The 17,847-nt window shown below is 50.3% G+C and overlaps 2 protein-coding genes and 1 long non-coding RNA gene across 7 annotated transcripts; 2 read left to right on the top strand and 1 right to left on the bottom strand.

Annotated features, from left to right (window-relative positions):
- Window positions 1–21: 21 nt before the first annotated feature.
- Window positions 22–10,397, top strand: ODAD4 (outer dynein arm docking complex subunit 4). The gene is made up of 12 exons (XM_037410957.1): window positions 22–183; window positions 711–842; window positions 1,176–1,329; window positions 3,266–3,327; window positions 4,353–4,509; window positions 5,257–5,481; window positions 6,518–6,725; window positions 8,183–8,269; window positions 8,485–8,681; window positions 8,878–8,978; window positions 9,813–9,891; window positions 10,240–10,397. The coding sequence occupies exons 1-12, from the start codon at window positions 73–75 to the stop codon at window positions 10,281–10,283; spliced, it is 1,557 nt and encodes a 518-aa protein (XP_037266854.1). The 5' UTR covers window positions 22–72; the 3' UTR covers window positions 10,284–10,397.
- On the bottom strand, window positions 692–12,587 carry LOC119158720. Its single transcript, XR_005107954.1, has 5 exons — window positions 12,501–12,587; window positions 9,527–9,577; window positions 5,325–5,494; window positions 3,732–3,882; window positions 692–773 (listed from the first exon to the last, which is right to left on the bottom strand). It is a non-coding gene; the product is annotated as an uncharacterized LOC119158720 (long non-coding RNA).
- LOC119158717 (2',3'-cyclic nucleotide 3' phosphodiesterase) lies at window positions 11,259–17,721 on the top strand. 5 transcript variants are annotated; one of them, XM_037410966.1, is made up of 4 exons: window positions 11,259–11,334; window positions 13,451–14,120; window positions 14,722–14,864; window positions 15,376–17,721. In XM_037410966.1, the coding sequence occupies exons 1-4, from the start codon at window positions 11,332–11,334 to the stop codon at window positions 15,826–15,828; spliced, it is 1,269 nt and encodes a 422-aa protein (XP_037266863.1). In that variant the 5' UTR covers window positions 11,259–11,331; the 3' UTR covers window positions 15,829–17,721. The 5 variants fall into 5 exon arrangements, with proteins under 5 accessions (XP_037266863.1, XP_037266866.1, XP_037266864.1 ...); XM_037410969.1 differs by having other exon boundaries at window positions 11,287–11,334; window positions 13,456–14,120; XM_037410967.1 differs by lacking the exon at window positions 11,259–11,334 and adding an exon at window positions 13,161–13,220.
- Window positions 17,722–17,847: the final 126 nt, after the last annotated feature.

The raw sequence follows: 17,847 nt of genomic DNA, 5'->3' as shown, positions 1-17,847 counted from the left end.
CTTCGTGCCGGAAGTGGGGCCGTTGCCGGGCGACCATTGCCAGGCGACGGCGGCGGCGGCAGCGGGGCGGCCATGGCGGCGGCGGGCACCGTGCCGGCCGGCACCTTCCCCAGCCTCATCGCCGAGGGGACGCTGCTGTGCCGGCGGGGCGAGTACGGCAAGGCCCTGGCCTGCTTCAACAACGTGAGGGCGCCGAGGCGCGGCCGGGGGGGGCGCCTCGGGGGTGAGGGCCTCGACGGGACGTGCGGGGCCGTGGCACTTGCCTGACGCGGGGGCGGCTGGCAGAGGTGGCAGCGCGAAGGGAAGAGGCTGGCGGAGCATCCCACGGCAAGGGGAGGTGGCAGCGTGGGGACAGGCGGCCCGTCCAGGTGGTGGCGTGAGGGGAAGGGTCCCCACGCGTGCCTGGAGATCACAGCACGAAGGGAGGCGGCACCCGTGGGCGGTGCGAGGGGGTGCAGCTCCTGTTGGCTGGGGGCAGTGCTCAGAGAGGGGCTGCAGCACCTCCGGCGTGGGACAGGGTGGCTGCAGCAGATGGAACGTGTGAACATCTAGAGGAGGTTGGGGTTTTTTTCAGTAAAAATACTGGTTTTATCGCCATCCATCATCAGGACCCAGGCTGGGACAGAGCAGGTTGCATCGAATGTACATGCTTGTAAATACCTGTCCTGTTGAGCCAGCACTGATGACATACTGTGTCTGTTGCGTTGCAGGCGCTGAAGCTGAGAGCAGGAGACAAGCACGGTCTAGTTGCCCGCTCAAAATGTTACCTGAAACTTGGAGACACAGAAAATGCCCTGAAAGATGCTGAAGCTTCTCTCCAAAATGACAAAACATTCTCCAAGGTAAAGAGCATGAAGTGGTAAGAGTCTGGGGTCTGCAAGGGGTGGTCTTTTAACCATCCTTTAACTTTTCGGTGAAACTCTTGATGCATCTGGGAGATAGTCTTGCGTAGAAACAGCTAACTCTAAACACATCCTTGACATTTTTATTGCTTCCAGAGAAGTGGAGGTGCGTAGGCAGCAGTTGAGAAAGAATTCCAGGGTCGGGTTTTATTGTATACAGATTGCGATAGTACAGGGCTCTCACTTCTGCCTAGCAGGAAGTTAATTGAGATCTCTGAAGCTTTTTTTTCTCTTTTTTTATTCCTTTTTTTTTTTCCCTAAATGTCATTTTAGGGACTTTACCAAAAAGCTGAGACATTATATACCATGGGTGATTTTGAATTTGCATTGGTGTTTTATCATCGAGGCTACAGACTACGTCCAGAACTACAGAAGTTCAGGCTGGGTATCGAGAAATCCCAGGAGGCAATCGTCAACTGCATTGGAAGTAAGATGTCGCATTTTACGTCCCCTACAAGCACAGCCAGAAGCTGTTCAGTGAACAGCTGGTAGGAAATTAGCTCTGCAAGTGACCCAAGGACCTGCAACAACAGGGTCTCTGCTTCTGGATTCATGTGCTCAGTGGCCACCCTCAGATGAAACCAGGAAGCACCAAAAAAAGCACAGCACTGTTCTTTTTTTCTTCTACTTTTTTTTTTAGCTGAATGCCTAGTCATATACAGTATTTAATAACTTCAGTTATGTAAATTATGACACTAACTTACATTTCCAAAGTCACCATGAAGATTTTGTAGGTAATACAGAACAAAGCAGCTCATCTACTTGCAGCAGTGCTGGTCACAGAATCCATTTTGAGATCTTTATCCCAATACTCAAAATGGTAATGAAATTTGCCTTGCTACCTGAGCGTGGCCTTCCTGAGATCCTGACTTTCCTCCAGTTTACGTTGCATAAGACCAGTGAAACTGTTGACTATTGCAGTGGAGTGCTGCTTTCATAATTTCTGGCTTAGATCACAGAACATAGTCCTGCAGGAGACTGGAAAGGCCAAGGACCTAGTGAGATTTAAAGCAAACTGAAAACTTTTCCCTTTTGCCTTAGTTTTTCTCTTAGCCATGCTCTCATATGGCAACCAGCACAGACAGGACATGCACCCGCTCTCAGGCACGTGTCACCTGGGGCTGCCGCCTCCTACACCAGCACAGCATGACTCGTGTGTAGCTCACCTGGCTGCTGTAAAACCCGCCCAGCTAGTTAGGAACTACTGCTCAGGTGGATCCCCAACAGCCTGTCCCTTCGCAGAGCCAGGACACACCCTGCTGCACCCCCCTACACAGGCCCTGATGCTCGAGATATTTAAGTGCCTTACTCTTCCTTAAAATCTGTTTCAAAATTTCAGTCCATCTCCAGCGCCACAGATTAACTTCATGTCCCAGCTGTGTAAAAGCCTGAAGCTCTTTCCAATGTGATATTTTTAACAGGGAGAGTTCCCAGATCTGGCTTGCTTTCCTCCATTACTGCTGCTTCCTTAGCTTAACACAAATCTTCGCAACGGTCGGCTGAAATGCTTGCCATGCTTGATATACTGAGAGCTTTAAATGCCTTCAAGCATCTGGGCTGTAGGCAAATGAACACATTAAAACCCAAGACTTTAAATCAAGTGATAGCTCCTAGATGCAGGGGAAAAGCAAGGCAACACGTTAGCATTTGATCTAGATGTTTAAATAGCTGGGAAATGCCCGCGCATTAACGGGGTATATCCCCAAAACTGCGGTACTGAATCTGCTTTGCCTGGCAGATTCAGAAACACCTGCCTTCCGTGATATGCAAGTACTCGCATTGCTGATCTTGGCCCAGTTGCCTTGCTGGAGGATTTCCTTCTACAACAGCTCTTTCCTTCCTTCTGACCAGGCCAAAACAAAGCGCTGTTTTTCACTCCTACCTCCACTGCCAGAGTGCAATCTGAATGGCAGAACTGGATGTCAGAGTGAAAACGAGATAGGAGATTTGCCCTAATGTCAGTGCACAAAAACTTTAAACTAGTTTTCTGGATTGCTGGAGATCCCTGTGCTTTACTTTCATTTTAAACCTCTGCTGTGATCCCTCAGAAGGACTTGCCGTTCTTTTTCTTCCTCTGTTTCTGTGCAGGATGTAGCATGTCTCTGTAGGAATTGCATTGTGATGGGAGCCCCCTGGTGCCATGTGAAAATAGTAATTAAAATCCCGAGAGGAGCTGCACCTACGAGCTGTATTCCCTGCTTACAGAACACACCAACATCCACATATTTCATGTCAAAGGATTAGTAGAAAGCTTTATTTCAAATGGGACATTATAGGCTTGGCACATTTAGAGTGATTTTAATTTCAAAGCCTCTGATCTGCTGTTCCTGAACACTTAACAACTATTTTCTCTGTATTCACAGGTCCATCCTCAGTTAAACTGGAGAACAAAGAGGATCTGTGCTTTATAAGCAGGCAGGCAGAGGTACGGTCTGAAGAGCTCTTGCTTTAGAAGCTAGCTACAGTTATTATACCACTAATACTTTCTGAAATAGGCATTAGAGGATTAACAGTTTCTGCAGCAACATGAATGCAGACACAGCTGGCCTAGTGAAGCACCTTCTGACCATAGGAAGTGCAGTGATCTGTTATGAGAGTATTTATGCACCTGCTTTTAACATAGTTCTGGCTCAAGCTACACAAAATTTAAAGGAGAAGGCAGAAGGGCAGGGAAGAGCAAGGACGGAGAAACAAAGCCCAGGCTGAAATTTCTCTGCCAGCCTGACTGTTTCTGTTGGGTGTTGCTGATCACCCATCAAAGGCTAATCAGTAACAGCAGTGAGGTTGGAGCCAGGGTACATTTATCTACAATATTTACTTTGGTCTTACCTGATGTTGAAGGTTCACATTTTTGATAATGGACACTTTATTGATTGCTTAATTTTGGGGTGGTCCAGTGAAATAGTGCCTTATTCCTCTGAGATGCCAAGCCACATTTTCCTTCGAACTCAGTGCAGTGAATGCTCGTGTCTTCTTTCACCTGGAATTACAGGTACTCGGTGGTAAAAATAATTTGTACAAAGGGGCCTAAACGTTAGCCCTGTAATTGTCAGCGTCTTGAATATGAAACTTTAGAAATACTCTCCTGATGTTTCAGAAGCCCTGGCTGTTACAGCCTCTGTTTCCTTGACCGTGGACACCTAGATCTGCCTCTCCCACAGCCTTGATGTCCCTGCACAGCACTGAGCAGTAAGCCCTGCAGGACTGCACGAGACACTGGGGCAGGACTAATTCTTGCTGTTACTATAATGCCCTCTTCTGTTCTTGGAAGGGAGGAGGCACAATTGGTTGCAAAATTTCAGTTGCTCATGACCAAACAATTGGTGAGACACTGACTTTGTGCTTTTATTTAAAAAATAAGTTGGCTCATATGGAGTGTAAACAGAATTCTGCTAATTCTAGTGTTCCCCACTAATCTCCCCTGTTTTCCTTTATTTTTTCTTGCCGTAGAGCAAAAATACGACCCAGAAACCGCAAATCAAACTGACTAAGGATCAAAAATGGACGAGGAAACAGGAGCCTGTGAGGAATCCAAAAACAGAGCGACAGCTTCTTGGAGAGCTTTATGCTGACAAGGCCTACCTAGAAAAGTTGCTCAAGGATGAAGGTCTTTCTCCATTTTGTTTAACTAAATGTTCCTTCTAAGCATGTTCTTTTTCCTCTTCTTCTTTTACATCCCTATGACTACTCTTCCTTATTTGTATCAGAGCTCGCACAGCACATCGTGCTTGCAGTGGTTGTGAGAGAGGCAGGTGCCTGGAGAGTACAGGTATTTCTGGAGTCAGATCGATTGTTCATAACATTGTCTGAGTGTATTTCCTTCCTTATTAAATGGCAGGCTTTTATAATGAACAGTAAATCAACTCAAAGCAATCTCTGCTGATGAAATAAAAACCAGAAACAGATTAATTACAAATTACTTAATTTCTCTCATAATGATAAATTCACTAACACTTGCATTAAGTGCAAAGCATTGCTCATAAGACTGCAATTCATTTGTGGTTTCGTTATAGGTGATGTTAAGATCAAGATGTCAGGATTTGGAGAAGTAGCTTATTTCAGAACTAGGCAGAAGGGTGATTCCCCTTTAGTCATTTTTCTAGGGAACTCTTTACCCAGTAATCGAGAAATAAGTAAGAATTTAGCCTACTCACGGGTTTTATGGTATTACTAGCATTAATAATATATGTGGGCTATGGTTTCCAGGCATGTAAAAGCACCAGCTCTGAGCAGCACCAAAGACTGTCGCTCTCTGTCGGAGCAGAAAAACATGCACCAGCAGTCCCTCACTGAACTGCAGCTTCGCCCTTCATATCCATCACTACTTTCCCAGGTTCTACCATTTTCTTTTCAGATTTGATGGAGAGCAGCACAAAGCAGGGGATCAAAGTAGCAGACCTGGTTTTGAGTGGCATTTCCTACCTCGACACACGCAGTGATTTCTGGCAGCAGCAGAAGCCTATTTATGCCCGCGTGAGAGAGCGCAAGCTCAGGCAGCAAAGGTGGATCCGGGACAAGAAACGAAACGCAGCTGAGGTTGGCAGATACATTGTGAAGAGTATGGAAGACATCGATATGTGTAGGTGTCCTGGCTGGAAGCAGTAAGAAATCATGATTAGCACATGTAATTATTTGCTGTAGTAATTACAGACCAGAACAATAGAAGCAGTGCAAGTATCAACAAATGCTAGTAGGCATTTTTGGGGAAGTATTTGCTTTTGTATTCTTTACCCTTCCCAACACTGGATACAGAATCCAAGACTTTTTTTTTTTTTTTTTTTTTTCTTCTCCTCAGCTTTTTCTGTACTTGAGGTCTTGCTGACTGGGTTTCAGGACACCACTTAGGTACCAAAGCCAGGGAGGCCACTGCTGCATGCTTAGCAAACACCTCTGGTTTGCTAATCAGAAGTTGTTTTATTGAGAGAATGCAGGCCACTGGAGTTAATTTCTGTAGTTCCAAAATACCCTTGTAGAGAGATGAAGCAGCTGAAAAACTGGTCTGGAAGGAAGGAGTAATTCAGCTGCTTCTGGTCTCTTTCTCTCTTCCTGTGCTACATATTTACAACCCAGGAGAAAAGAGTCTAGTTGTTGCTGGAGTTGCGTCCTTTTAAGTTGCAACAGCTCGGTGGAGGTGGTGTGGGAAACGTCCTGCAGTCTCCCTCCCGCAGCACCATCGTCCAGCTGGGTACAACAGAGCTCACCAAGGAAGTGCAAGGGGCTAATTTAGGAGACCAAAAACCCAAGTACCATAGCTAGAACTTCATTTCCAAGACCAGGCTGCCCTGCTGCAATAACTACGAACTTTCGAAAAGTCAGACAACAAACATAATTCCCCTTTATTTTTCTTCAGCAAGCGTGAAGTGTTACCAGGGTCATTTCCCTTTACTTGCTGTGATGAAAGTGATTCCCAGTAGTGCCAGGTGGAGGGTCAGGAGTACCATCTCCCAGGGGCAGAGTTTTTGGAGACGGGAGGGAGGAGTGTAGGAGATGCACGAACTGTTAGTAGCTCTAACCTTCCCCAAGCTCTGTCTGAGGCTTACACAATCGCACTTAGTCTTATTTCCCCAGCATCACTGCGTCCATACACTCGCATAAACTTCCATCTTTGTCTCCAGTGCTGACTGGCGACTCCCCTGAAGAAAGCTGCAAGAAAGCTGAGCGTGTGCTAAAAACAATACGAGGGTGGCCAGATAATGAAGTTCCCAACAAGAACGAGCTGATTGGAAACCTCTACAGCTGCATTGGGAATGCCCAGCTGGAGATGGGCCAGATGGAGGCAGCTCTGCAAAGCCATAAAATGGATCTGGAATTTGCCAGGCAGAAGTAAGTGCTGAGAAGTTCAGATGGAAGGGGGAAAGAGGGAAGTACCTCTGTTAAGATATTTTAGTGTAAAGTAACAATTCTCACCTGGAGATTTAACAGGGCAATGCATTCACACTCTGCCCAAGTATCATGGTCTCTAGTGACTTACTATCACCACTATTTCAAAAACAAGAAAGCGGATTTTTAAAGGCCCTCGACCATGTGGCACACCTAAACCTCTGCTGAAGCAAAGCAAAAAATGCAAGTCCCAGTCTCAGCACTTTAGCCTCTAGTATGTATTTCCTTCTCAGGAAGGTCAGGCTCTAAATTGCACAAGTTTTCTGCTACATTTTCTCTTAAAATCATTTGCATTCAAACCATAACAACAGGCTTGAAATATTTATCTAAGAGGTACAGTTACCTGCCCATACAGAACACATTCGGTGGCTCTTTCAGCTAAAACAGGATGGAACAAAACATAGTCTTAAGATTTAGTAAGAGTTTTGCAAAGCACAGGAGAAAACATGGAATAGTTGCTTGAATCGACCTTATTTTGGTTTTATTTTTTCCAATACTGCGTAGGGCTTTTAAAATGTAACTCACTTACTGTACATCATTTTCACAAATCACTTTTTAAAATTAATATTGGTTTAAGAAACGTCTGCCTCTCTCCTGGTGATCTCAAATCTCCAGTTATGCCAGATGAAGTTAAGAAATAGGAGTAAAGAGGCAGGAATGAGATGGATACGTAATTTTAGCCCCTTTTTAATTTGATGTGAAGTGACTTTTAAGGACAGAAGCGCAGCGAGGGCTGGGGGGCCTTGTCCTCTGGTGGCTGGAGGTCAGCGATCACCCCCAGTGAGGCATTTATCCCCTCCCTTCATCACCTTTTTCATTTATAAGGTAAAGGTAGTCAAGGCAGGCTGCTTCTGAAGATGGGAGCAAGGACCAATTAAGGAAAAAAAATTAAAGTCCACAGGCTACGCTATTATAGAAGGAGCTGCCTCTAGCCTGGGGCAGAGGCTCAGAACACAAGGGAGCGGGGCCTCTTACCAGGAGTCTGTAGACACACTGCAGACATGTTTTTGGCTCTTCCCTTTTCTCTTGGGCAGAAATCATCTGTTAGTGGTAGGGACCCAGGAGCTGGTAGGGGACTTCCTCGGGACCCACAAAGCAACAAAGGGAAACTGAGGCAAAGAAAAATGGACAGACTTTCACAAGGACTGCCAGATTTGCACCAAAGAAAAATAATAATCAGAGACAAAACCTAAACCATTTTCTCCTGTGTGTTATGGGGTGTCAGCTGCAACAGCTGTAGATAAAATCAAAGATCCACCTCGATTTTATGACTTTCAGTGTCATCGGTCCTTTACTTCTTAACACTTACCCTGAAGTCACGTTGAGCACCAAAGAAAACTTACAAGTATCAGGAGCAAGCCTATGTCAACTACTACAATTTCTTTTTCTTTTCAATGCAGTGATCTGCCAGATGCTGTATCCAGAGCCCTTGATAACATTGGCAGAGTTTATGCCCGAATCGGCAAATTCCAGCAAGCTATTGACACGTATGTAAAATTAGTAACAGAAGAGGCATAAGGTTGTATTGGGAATTAAATTAATTATGTCTTTTGAGGTTTTTTTATTCATACTGCTGGCAAGGGGGGCTGTGAAATTTTTCATACCAACAGCACCTGGAACCCTTTGTTTATAAAATCAATGGTTGAAATTATAACTGCACCTAGTAAGATTCAGTAAATATCGCCTTTCTCTCTGCTTGAAGTTGGGAGGAGAAGATTCCAATGGCAAAATCCAGCTTGGAGAAGACCTGGCTGTTCCATGAAATTGGCCGATGTTACCTCGAGCTGAATAAAGCTGAAGCAGCCCAAAATTACGGACAGAAGTCCCTGCAGTCAGCAGATGAAGAGGGAGATGCTGAGTGGCAACTCCATGCTACGGTACTAGTGGCACAAGCACAAGGTAAAGGCATTACAACAAGTTTTGCTCTAAGGATGGAGACAGCCTGTCTGTTCAGCATCTTAGTGAAAACATTTCTGCCGTTTAACAGCCAAAGTAACTGCTCAGGTCAAGACCTTTCACTGGAGACTTGCTTGATTAACTATTGTTGTTCTCTTGGTCTTGGGTTAACACAGATGCTTTCATTTGTCTGTTACAGTAAAATTAAAGGATTACCGGTCTGCAATCATCCACTTTGAAAAAGCACTTGACAAGGCAAAGCTTACTCACAGTGAAGCTGCTCAAAAGGCCATCATTATTGTAAGTGGGCTGTTGCAAAGAGGAGAGAAGCTTGGGGCAGCATCAATAAGTTGGCTGTAACTATTGTCTAGTGTCCTGTGAATTGAGAAAACATCGCTACACAGCTAGTGTATTAAGAGGGGGAAAATGCAGCCTCTGAAGCCATTTACATATTAAAAATAATGAAACCTCCTGGCTTAGAAAACTTAACCCCAGTTTATGAACCAGTCCAACATATAAAAGGATGAAGCCCTAGCCCTGCTCAGGTTGAGGGCAAAATTTTTTTTTTACCTCCCTGGGGCAAGGATTTCACACACAGAATATAGCAGCGCTTTCTCTGTGCTCAGCTGTCAGCCTCTGATCACAGCTCACCCTTTTCTGGCCTCTCCAAAATGCCCCAGAGAAACCACTTTGCATCAAACCATGGAAGAAGATCTGGGCATGGCCAGTGACCCACAATTAAGCAGTTTGCACGTTTTGGTAGCCAGCCTTCGCTGACCTGACGGTGGGTTGTGGGTGATGTGAGCGCACACGGCTTGCCAGGGAACAGTTACGGCACAGGGACGTACCTATTTGGTGATCCCTCACGGGTGTCCTGAGCTCAGGCAGAGCCTCTTCTCCTGCCAGAAGAAAAATGGTAGTGTGAGAGAGATGGAATCTTCAGGGGAGGAGACATTTGATAAGGGATGCTAACAGCTAGTAACCACTGCAGGGAGAAATGAAGCATATTGTTGCAGAGAGTTTTATGGTAGGAAAGGATCAGGTAGTGACAGCAGAGATCAAAAGAAAGCAGGAAAAATGTAGGTATGTAACTGCATTTCTAGAGCTCTTATTAATAAGCTGTATCACTTTCAGGCCTTAGATGATGTGAGCAAAAGGTTCATTGAAGAGCTGAACAAAAGAAGAGGAGAAACAACAGTTAACTTTCCTAAAGGTAATTGTCATTTAGACCTCGGCACCCCTTAAGTATAAAAATTCTCCACTTCCCTCTCCTGGAGCACAGGCCAAGGCATGGGAACAAAGCACCCCGTTCCCAGGGAGCAAGTATCCACATTTCTGGCCCGTATTGCATCGCCTCTGCTAGTGCACAGTAGCAGGAATTAATTTATATGTGAGGCTGTAGCACAGTTATAATTTGTGGCTTCAGTTTTTTGGTAGCAAAGGTTTCGCCTTGAGCTGGTATAAACCAAAGCAAGTGATGCAGCGAAGCCTCGATGCCAGTGAGGGAGCCTGGTTTCCTCCTCAGTGCTATCCATTTAAAAACCTGCTTTTAATAACACAGAAAACAGCTCCAGTGCCCAGAAGGCAGAAGCGAAACGTGACTGAAAGTGGGAATAAACGAGACCCGTAGCGTTGAGGCCTTCAGAAACATCAGCTGCATCGTAAGAGTTCACATAGCATTGATTTCCTTGCAAACGGCGAATTAAAATCTTCATCAAAGCACCGTGCTCCGCCAGCTGGGGGTGGTGGAGCCTGTGCAGGAGAGGGCAGCACCTCCCGCGTGTCCCCCGCGCCTGGGCACCCCGCACCCCCTGGGGCCACAGCAGGGCCGGGGTGCTGGGGGCGAGGGGTCCCGCTCAGCTTGTGCCCAGCCGAGCGCTGGGACGCGCTTTCCGAGGGGTTTTTCCTCCCCAGGTGACGGTCGCAGCGATGAAAACCCCAAAGGCGGCGACCGGGAGGATGGAGAGCGAGCGGGAAGCGCAGGGAGGGAGCCGCGGGGGGCGGCCGAGCGGAGCCGGCAGGAGCGAACGGCCGCGCAGGCAGCGGCGGGGCGGGGGGCGGCGGGGCCGGGGGGGGGACGTAGGCGCGGAGCGGGGCCCGCCGCAACGGGAGCTCCGTCCCCGGGCACCCCTGGCTATCGGACCTGCGCCCGCCCCTCGCCCCCAGCCCCCCCGGGCCCGGCTCCCCCGGACCGGGCAGCCGGCAGCTCCCAGCTCCCTCCCCAGGCCCGGCTCCCCCGGGACCGGGCAGCCCGCAGCCCCCAGCAGCCCCCAGCCCCCGGGCCCGGCTCTCCCGGACCGGGCAGCCGGCAGCTCCCAGCTCCCTCCCCAGGCCCCGCTCCCCCCGGACCGGGCAGCCCGCAGCCCCCAGCCCCCGGGCCCGGCTCTCCCGAACCGGAGAACCCCCAGACACACCACCCCCCCGGGCCCGGCTCCCCCTGTCCGGCGCCGGGGCCCCCGCACACCCACCCTCCTCCACCGCCCCGGGGGCGGTCCCAGCCCGGCCCCCCGCTCCCCCCGCGCCTGCGCGGCCACAGGGGGGGCGAGGGGGGGCCCCGGCTCTATGAAAGGGGCCGCGGCCGCCCCCGCCCCAGAGCCGCTTCCCCGCCGCGCCGCTCCGCACCGGCGGCCGCCCCGGAGCCGCTGCCCTCACCATGGTAAGCGGGGCCCGGGGCAGCCGCGGCGTCCTGGGGGGGGTGGGGGGGAGGTACCGGCGGCGGCGGCGGCATCGACACGTGGACGCGGGGTCCGGAAGGGGCGTCGCGGCTGAGCCCCAAGAGCCAGCCCCAAGGGGGTCCCCACAGCCCCGTCCCGGGGGTCCTGGGCCACCCTGGGGGGCAGCCGGAGCCCCGGCACCGCCAGTGCCCTGATGCTGGAGCCGCGGCTCCCTCCGGGCGAGGCGCTGCCCCGCGGGGGGACAAGCGGGGGCTTTGTGGGGCGGGGGCTCAATGGGGGATTGTGCACCCGGGAGCCCGGCGCCGCGCCGGGGCTCTGTGGGACCATTGTCCGGCCGAGCCCTGCGTGGCCCCGGCCCATGAAGGCCACTATTATCCTCCCTGCTGGGCACTGAACAATGGGGCCGGAGCGTGTTTTCTATCATTGTTCTTTTGTTTGCGCCTTTGAAAAGCGGCTTCAGTCACCGCCAGCGCCAGCAGCTGCCTGCAGCGAAGTGGCCGGGCTGCCCCAGCCCCTGCCCGGCCACCGGAGCAGCGAGGCCGAGCCCCCCTTGGCACACAGGACACCCCCCAAAGAGGAGCAGCTCTCAGAGGCTCACGCCATCTGCTTCCCCTTGTACCATGGCCTGGGAGCCCCCAGTCCGTGGGCAGGGCCCCGCGGGGGTCCCAGGAGAAGGAGCCCCCAGTCCGTGGGCAGGGCCCCGCGGGGGTCCCGGGACAGCTGTGTGTTGGGGGGGCTCCTTGCTTTTCCCGTTGGCTCCGCGGCTGCTCGGGGCTGTCCCATCCCGGTGTGCCGTGCAGGAGCTGGCCCGGGGCAGGCAGTGATCCTGCCCAACGCGGCTGTTGAAGCCCCCATCCCGCTCCCCCATCCCGCTCTCGGGGCGCTTTTGGACCCAAAACCCACCTCCACATTCCAGAATAAGTGCTAGGAAAGTTAATAACTGAAACGGGTTTTAAACAACACCCTCGCCCTGCAGATGGGAAAGCTGCGTTTTTCTGCCGCGGGCAGAGCATTGACATTGTGTGTAAATCCCCCAGTTTTTGCACCGATGGCAACGCTGGCTCCTCCAGCATCGCTCCGCTGGTCATGGGCTGGGCTAGGCCAGGAGGCAACTGGGGAGGGAAGGGGGGAGAGTTCACATATTGACCTAAAAACCAGTGGCTGCCCCGTGGATGCTGTCAAAAAGTCGTGCAGGTGGAGAAATCCCACGTTTCCTTCCAGTCCTGCGTTTTCCCAGTCTCTGCTGGCATTGCAGTTCCCGGAGCGGTGGCTGAGCCAGCGCCAGTGCCCCAGCAGCTCTTCCCGGCTCACTCGCCGTTGCTCAGAGGGTTGGTTTCGCTTTCGTGTTAAGCTCCGCAGCTGCTGGGAAAGGGAGTTTCGTTTACTGGAAACCATTTCCGTTGCTCTCCATCACAAGAGGAGCCCAGATCCCCGCCCCAGATCCCCTCCTCTGAGGCAGCCGGGCTGCTGCTGTTCAGCGAAGCGGGAAGAGATGGCAGCTCCTAACAAGAGGCAGCATCGCTGCAGGCTTCACTCGGAACCAGCCTTTCCTACGGGGATGGAGGATCCTGAACAGGCTGAAATCCCTTTGTGGTCTCTTTTTACTCAAACGGAGTGATGAGATTGCAGCAGCTGTTGCAACCTGCTGGGAGTTTCGTTTCCCCCGCAGCAGGCTGCACCCTCCTGATTGACTAGCCACAAATATTTATTTTCAGAAATAAATGTGATGCTCCAGGTGCCCTGGCCAGGCTGTCGCGCTCTGGCGGTTTGCTGGCTGCCACGTGACGGGCAAAACTTCCCCTTCCTGGTCGGGCAGGAGCGGAGCTGAGGCCGGAGTGGGAGCGGAGCTGCACCCCCAGCTCCCCGGGTCAGCCGGCTGGTGCCAGGGTGGTGGGACAGGACGGGGGTCCCCGCTGTGGGACCGGCCGGGGTAGCTGTGAGTGGGGCTGCGGAGGCTGGGGACAGGGGGGTATGGCAGGGGGGGATGGGGCAGAGGGGATGCTTCTCCCCGGAAAGGTTCGCCCTGGCTCGTGTGGTGGGAACGCGCGGTCTCTCGGGGTCGCTAGCCTGCAAAACATTTTCCTTCTTGCATTTCAGAACAGAGGCTTCTCAAAGAAGAGTCACACGTTCCTGCCTAAAATATTTAGGAAAATGTCTACTCAATCAGCGAAAGAAAGGCCTGAAAGCTTGCAGTTCCCGTTCCTTGACGACGATGATACCATCTCCACGGTCAAAGAATCTAAAACCTTTTTTATTTTAAGAGGGCTGCCTGGCAGTGGGAAGACCACTCTTGCCCAGGCTATCCAAGATAGGTATAAAGATGCCTGCAAGGTCATCTCTGTCGATAGCTATAAAATTACACCTTTAATAAGAAGCAGCATCCCTGAAGAGTACACAAAGGTGGATGAGGATCTAGTTGACTATTGCAAACGAGATATCAGTGTTATCGTTTTGGATGACACTCACCATGAGAGGGAACGACTGGACCAACTCTTTGACATTGCTGACAAGTACCGGTACAAAGTCATCTTTGCCGAGCCCAAAACCCAGTGGCGAATGGATTGCTTGCAGCTGAAGGAAAAGAATCAATGGAAACTGTCGGTGGAAGACCTGAAGAAGATGAAGCCCAGCTTGGAGAAGGAATTCCTACCCATGTATTTTGGGTGGTTTTTGAGCAAAAGAAGTTCGGAGAACCTGAGGAAGGCTGGGCAGGCCTTCTTAGATGAGCTTGGAAGCCTCAAAGCCTTCAAAAAGGAGAGTAAATACTGTATGTATAGAAGTATCTTACCAAGTTCTTACTCTGTTCATGAAATGTTAATGCTCAGCAAAGGGAATAAGTCTGGTCAGCTTCTGAAGTGAATTTCTAGTTAAAGTTAGCAACTAAGAAAAACCCTATAAAGATGCTAATCTGCTTCCCATAGTTAACAAGGTTGCTTTTGTAAGTAAAAAATAAATGAAACAGTTTTTCCTAAGTTGTTTAGCTCTGACACTGTAGGGAGCTGGGCTGGGCTGGCAGCGGCGTTCCGCCTGGTGGCTGGGCATCCCTGGTTGTCTGTGGCCTGATGGGCAAGGCAGAACAAATGCAAAGAGTCACAGAGAAAAGGGAAGGACGGGACAATCTTGTCCCTCGAGGGAGTCTTTAAAGTCATCGAGGTTGAGACCTCGATGCAGAGAAGCTTCTGTTTTCTAGTAACATCCCGTTAGCCTGGCTGAGCAGTTTTATTTACCCAGCATTTATTTATTCAGCAGTACAAAAGATGAAACACGAAGGATGGGTTGGGAAGAAAGCTGAGGTGGGTTTTAGGCTCATGGGGTGACATCAAGGGGATCATTTTTTGACAGCAACGTTGTTTACCTGTTATTTGCAGTTGCTTCCGCTATTGAAGATCCCAAAGTAAAAGTCGATCTCACCAGCTACTTTGTGAAGAGGCCGCCCGGGGTCTTACACTGCACCACAAAATACACAGAGTTTGGCAAAGCAGCTGGAGCTGAGGAATACGCGCAGCAAGAAGTGAGTACGGGGGGCTCTGAGTCCCCCCTGGGACACCAGTCTCCCCCCCTCCCCCTTCCCAGCAGGGATCCAGAAGCCCCCTCAGGGTGGGCTGGGATGTGGCTTTGCTTGTGCCGAGAGGCCAGAGGTAGGGACAGAACGCAGGGACAGTCCGTAGGTCCATGTGGCTGTGCAATAAAGTCATAGTTGTGGCAGAGGTGGTGACTATTTCTTGTTGGTTTCCAAACAAAATACTCCCACCCCCCATCGCCCCCCCAGCATCATCCCCAGTAGCTTAAGCTGAATGATGATGACTTAAGATCTTTACAGTTCCAGCTACATTATTTCAAGACGGGTAAACCCAAGTTAAATAGTGCAATTTGCCAAGGAAAAGGATGCAACCAGTTCAGAACTCGGGGATCAGGAACTTCAGGCCACGATCTAGCTGCACACAGCATCCCGTGTAGGTCAGCCCCAACCCATCCACAGCCGGCTACAGCCGCGTTCTCTGCTTGTCTCCCTCCTCTCGCAGGTGGTGAAGGCTTCCTACGGCAAAGGCTTCACCTTGGCCGTTTCTGCTCTGTTCATCACGACAAAAACTGTTGGGGCTCGCGTGGAGCTGAGCGAACAGCAGCTGCTGCTGTGGCCCGGAGATGCCGACAAGATCCTGCCCGCCGACAACCTCCCGAAAGGCAGCCGGGCTCACATCACCCTCGGCTGCGCCAACGGCATCGAAGCCGTCCAGACTGGGCTTGACCTGCTGGAGTTTGTGAAACTGGAAAAGGCGGGGAACAAAGGGGATGAAGTGGGGGAAATTGGAGGAGGGAAACTGCTGTATTTTGATAACGGTATGTGGATGCTCGTCCTTTCTAAAAAGATTGATGTGAAGGCGATATTCTCGGGTTACTATGGAAAAGGAAAACTTGTGCCAACGCAGAGCACCAACAAACGGGGCTCTGCTTTTAGTTCCTGCGCCATCATCTAGGAGCATGGGCAGGGGAGCTTGTTTGTTCGTTTTTAAAAGGCAAGTAACTCCTGTAACCTTTAAAAGTGTAAAGAGAATAATTCTACCTTTACTAAAGTAAGCCCTTTTGCCAGCCCCTGTGTGAAGCCTCTCTGGGGAGAGTTTACTGGCCTCAGAACAAGGAAGAAAACAAGCAGCCTGCGACCGATGGAGAAGCAATAACTGACGCGCTGCCGAGTATTTCAATGGAATTTTGGAGAGAACTAGCTGTCGTGGTCTGCTTGTTTTCTTCCTCGGCGGAAGATCAACCACGATCTTTTATAACTTTCCCACGAACCACAATCGTTAGACCTTTCATGTCCGTACTATGAGCAGTGGCAGACCAAAGCCTGTGCATAACTGCCCTGAAGCCAAGCGAAGGGACCTGGGCGCTGCCTCTCATACCCGAGGGACCGACGGCAGCCGGTGCGGTAGCTGAATCGCTGGGTGAAAAATCGAGCCGTGGGTCACGGCGTGGCAGTTACTCATAGTTTAGCTGGTGAGAGGAGAACTGGCGGAGGGCAGCAGGGTACGGAACAGCCTCAAGGGGGTCCTGCAGCCCCGTGCCCCGTCCCCATTCACCCATCCTTCATCGCACGGAAGGGATGTGCTGGTGAGCAGAGGGAAAGGCTGTGACCAGATGATGTCTCAAAGTCAGCTATCGTGGACTTAAAGGGAAACAAGTAAAACAGCAGGAGAGGCGTTCAGATCCCGCCGCGTGGCTCCAGGCATTTCACTTCACCTGTCAGAACAGGCTGGACCAAGCACTGCCCTTGTCCTTTAGGGAACAATCCTGCCTTGGCAGGGAACGGAAAAGACAAACGTCTTTTCCATCTTTTATAGAAACTAAAATCGTGTCTGAAGTATAGGACTATACTTCATGCAAGATTTTACTACTTTTCTCTAATGCACTTGAATGTTAAAAGTTAGAATGGCAGTAACATTGTAATTTAGGAAGTGGAGGTACCGTAACTGCGTAACTTAAGTCTGCTCAAACCTAAACCGTTGGCTGGAAAAAAAAAAAGTTAACGATGAAGCACTTCTGTTATTAAATAGCCTGTTTTATCAAAACTTCTGGTTTTGCTCTTGGCCAGACCGTTGCCAGTTGGTCGGTGGATACGTGGTCACTACTTGACTGTAACACAAAGCTCAACTAACGGATGCAGGTCAGGGCAACAGTTTAAACTCCCGCTATGGCTTGGTGTTTGGTGAACTGCATAGTGACATTAACCCCGTATTAATAAATGTAAATACTTACTGTGTTTGGCAAGCGGGTGCTGGGCTCGTACCTGTCGAGGAGCTGGTGTGTGGGGAGGGCTGGGCGCGCGCTGAAGCCGCTGTGTGGAAGCCCAGCGCTGCCTGCGTGGGACTCATTTCTCCGCTGAATGTTTAAAACAAGCGCAGGGTGTGCTTTGGGGCTACTCCGGTAAATGCTCTGCAAGTTTACTAGCAAAGCAAAATAGTTTCAGAAAGACAGATGACAATAAATTCTTGTTACAACATGAAAAAAAAATAATATTCACACCCCTATAGCACCTGTAATCCTCCCTCACCTTCAACGGAGGTGCTTGCTCCTACGTGGGCAGAGGGGTGAGTGCCCGGCTCGGGCCTTTCCCAACAGAAATCCCACATGGATTCACTCCATCCAAAGGGTAACGCCTGCCCAGGACAGCGCCTGCGGGAACGCTGACCCCTCTCCCTCCAGTGCCCCGGGAACAGCCCAGTGCTCCGGATCGCATCCCGCACTGGAACGCGCAGCTGGAATATCTTGTTTATTTGCCTGTTCAAGAACAACAGTGAGACTGTCCTCATTTAAGTTTTTATTAGTTTGTACATCATATACAGTTTATAATAAAGTAAACCAATTGCATATGGTTTTGCTTCAGTCTGTGATATTCTTCATATAAACACATCATTATGAATTATGCCTAATGAAGTAAACAACAAATATTCACATTTTTACCATTCACATCCTAGAAAGGTAAAGGGTCCAAAGAGGGA

The sequence above is a fragment of the Falco rusticolus genome, chromosome 18 (genome assembly GCF_015220075.1).
Source record: "Falco rusticolus isolate bFalRus1 chromosome 18, bFalRus1.pri, whole genome shotgun sequence".
Classification (NCBI taxonomy): domain Eukaryota; kingdom Metazoa; phylum Chordata; class Aves; order Falconiformes; family Falconidae; genus Falco; species Falco rusticolus.
This window is presented reverse-complemented; position numbering and strand designations above follow the sequence as displayed.

What these genes read in the sequence shown, in the direction of transcription:
- ODAD4 (XM_037410957.1), top strand. Translation starts at nt 73, where the DNA reads ATGGCGGCGGCGGGCACCGTGCCGGCCGGCACCTTCCCCAGCCTCATC. An exon ending in ATGACAAAACATTCTCCAAG is followed by an intron (nt 843 to 1,175) that starts GTAAAGAGCATG and finishes ATGTCATTTTAG; the next exon opens with GGACTTTACCAAAAAGCTGA. An exon ending in AAAGTTGCTCAAGGATGAAG is followed by an intron (nt 4,510 to 5,256) that starts GTCTTTCTCCAT and finishes TTTTCTTTTCAG; the next exon opens with ATTTGATGGAGAGCAGCACA.
- LOC119158717 (XM_037410965.1), top strand. Translation starts at nt 13,352, where the DNA reads ATGCTTCTCCCCGGAAAGGTTCGCCCTGGCTCGTGTGGTGGGAACGCG. An exon ending in CAAAAAGGAGAGTAAATACT is followed by an intron (nt 14,121 to 14,721) that starts GTATGTATAGAA and finishes TGTTATTTGCAG; the next exon opens with TTGCTTCCGCTATTGAAGAT. An exon ending in AGGAATACGCGCAGCAAGAA is followed by an intron (nt 14,865 to 15,375) that starts GTGAGTACGGGG and finishes CTCCTCTCGCAG; the next exon opens with GTGGTGAAGGCTTCCTACGG.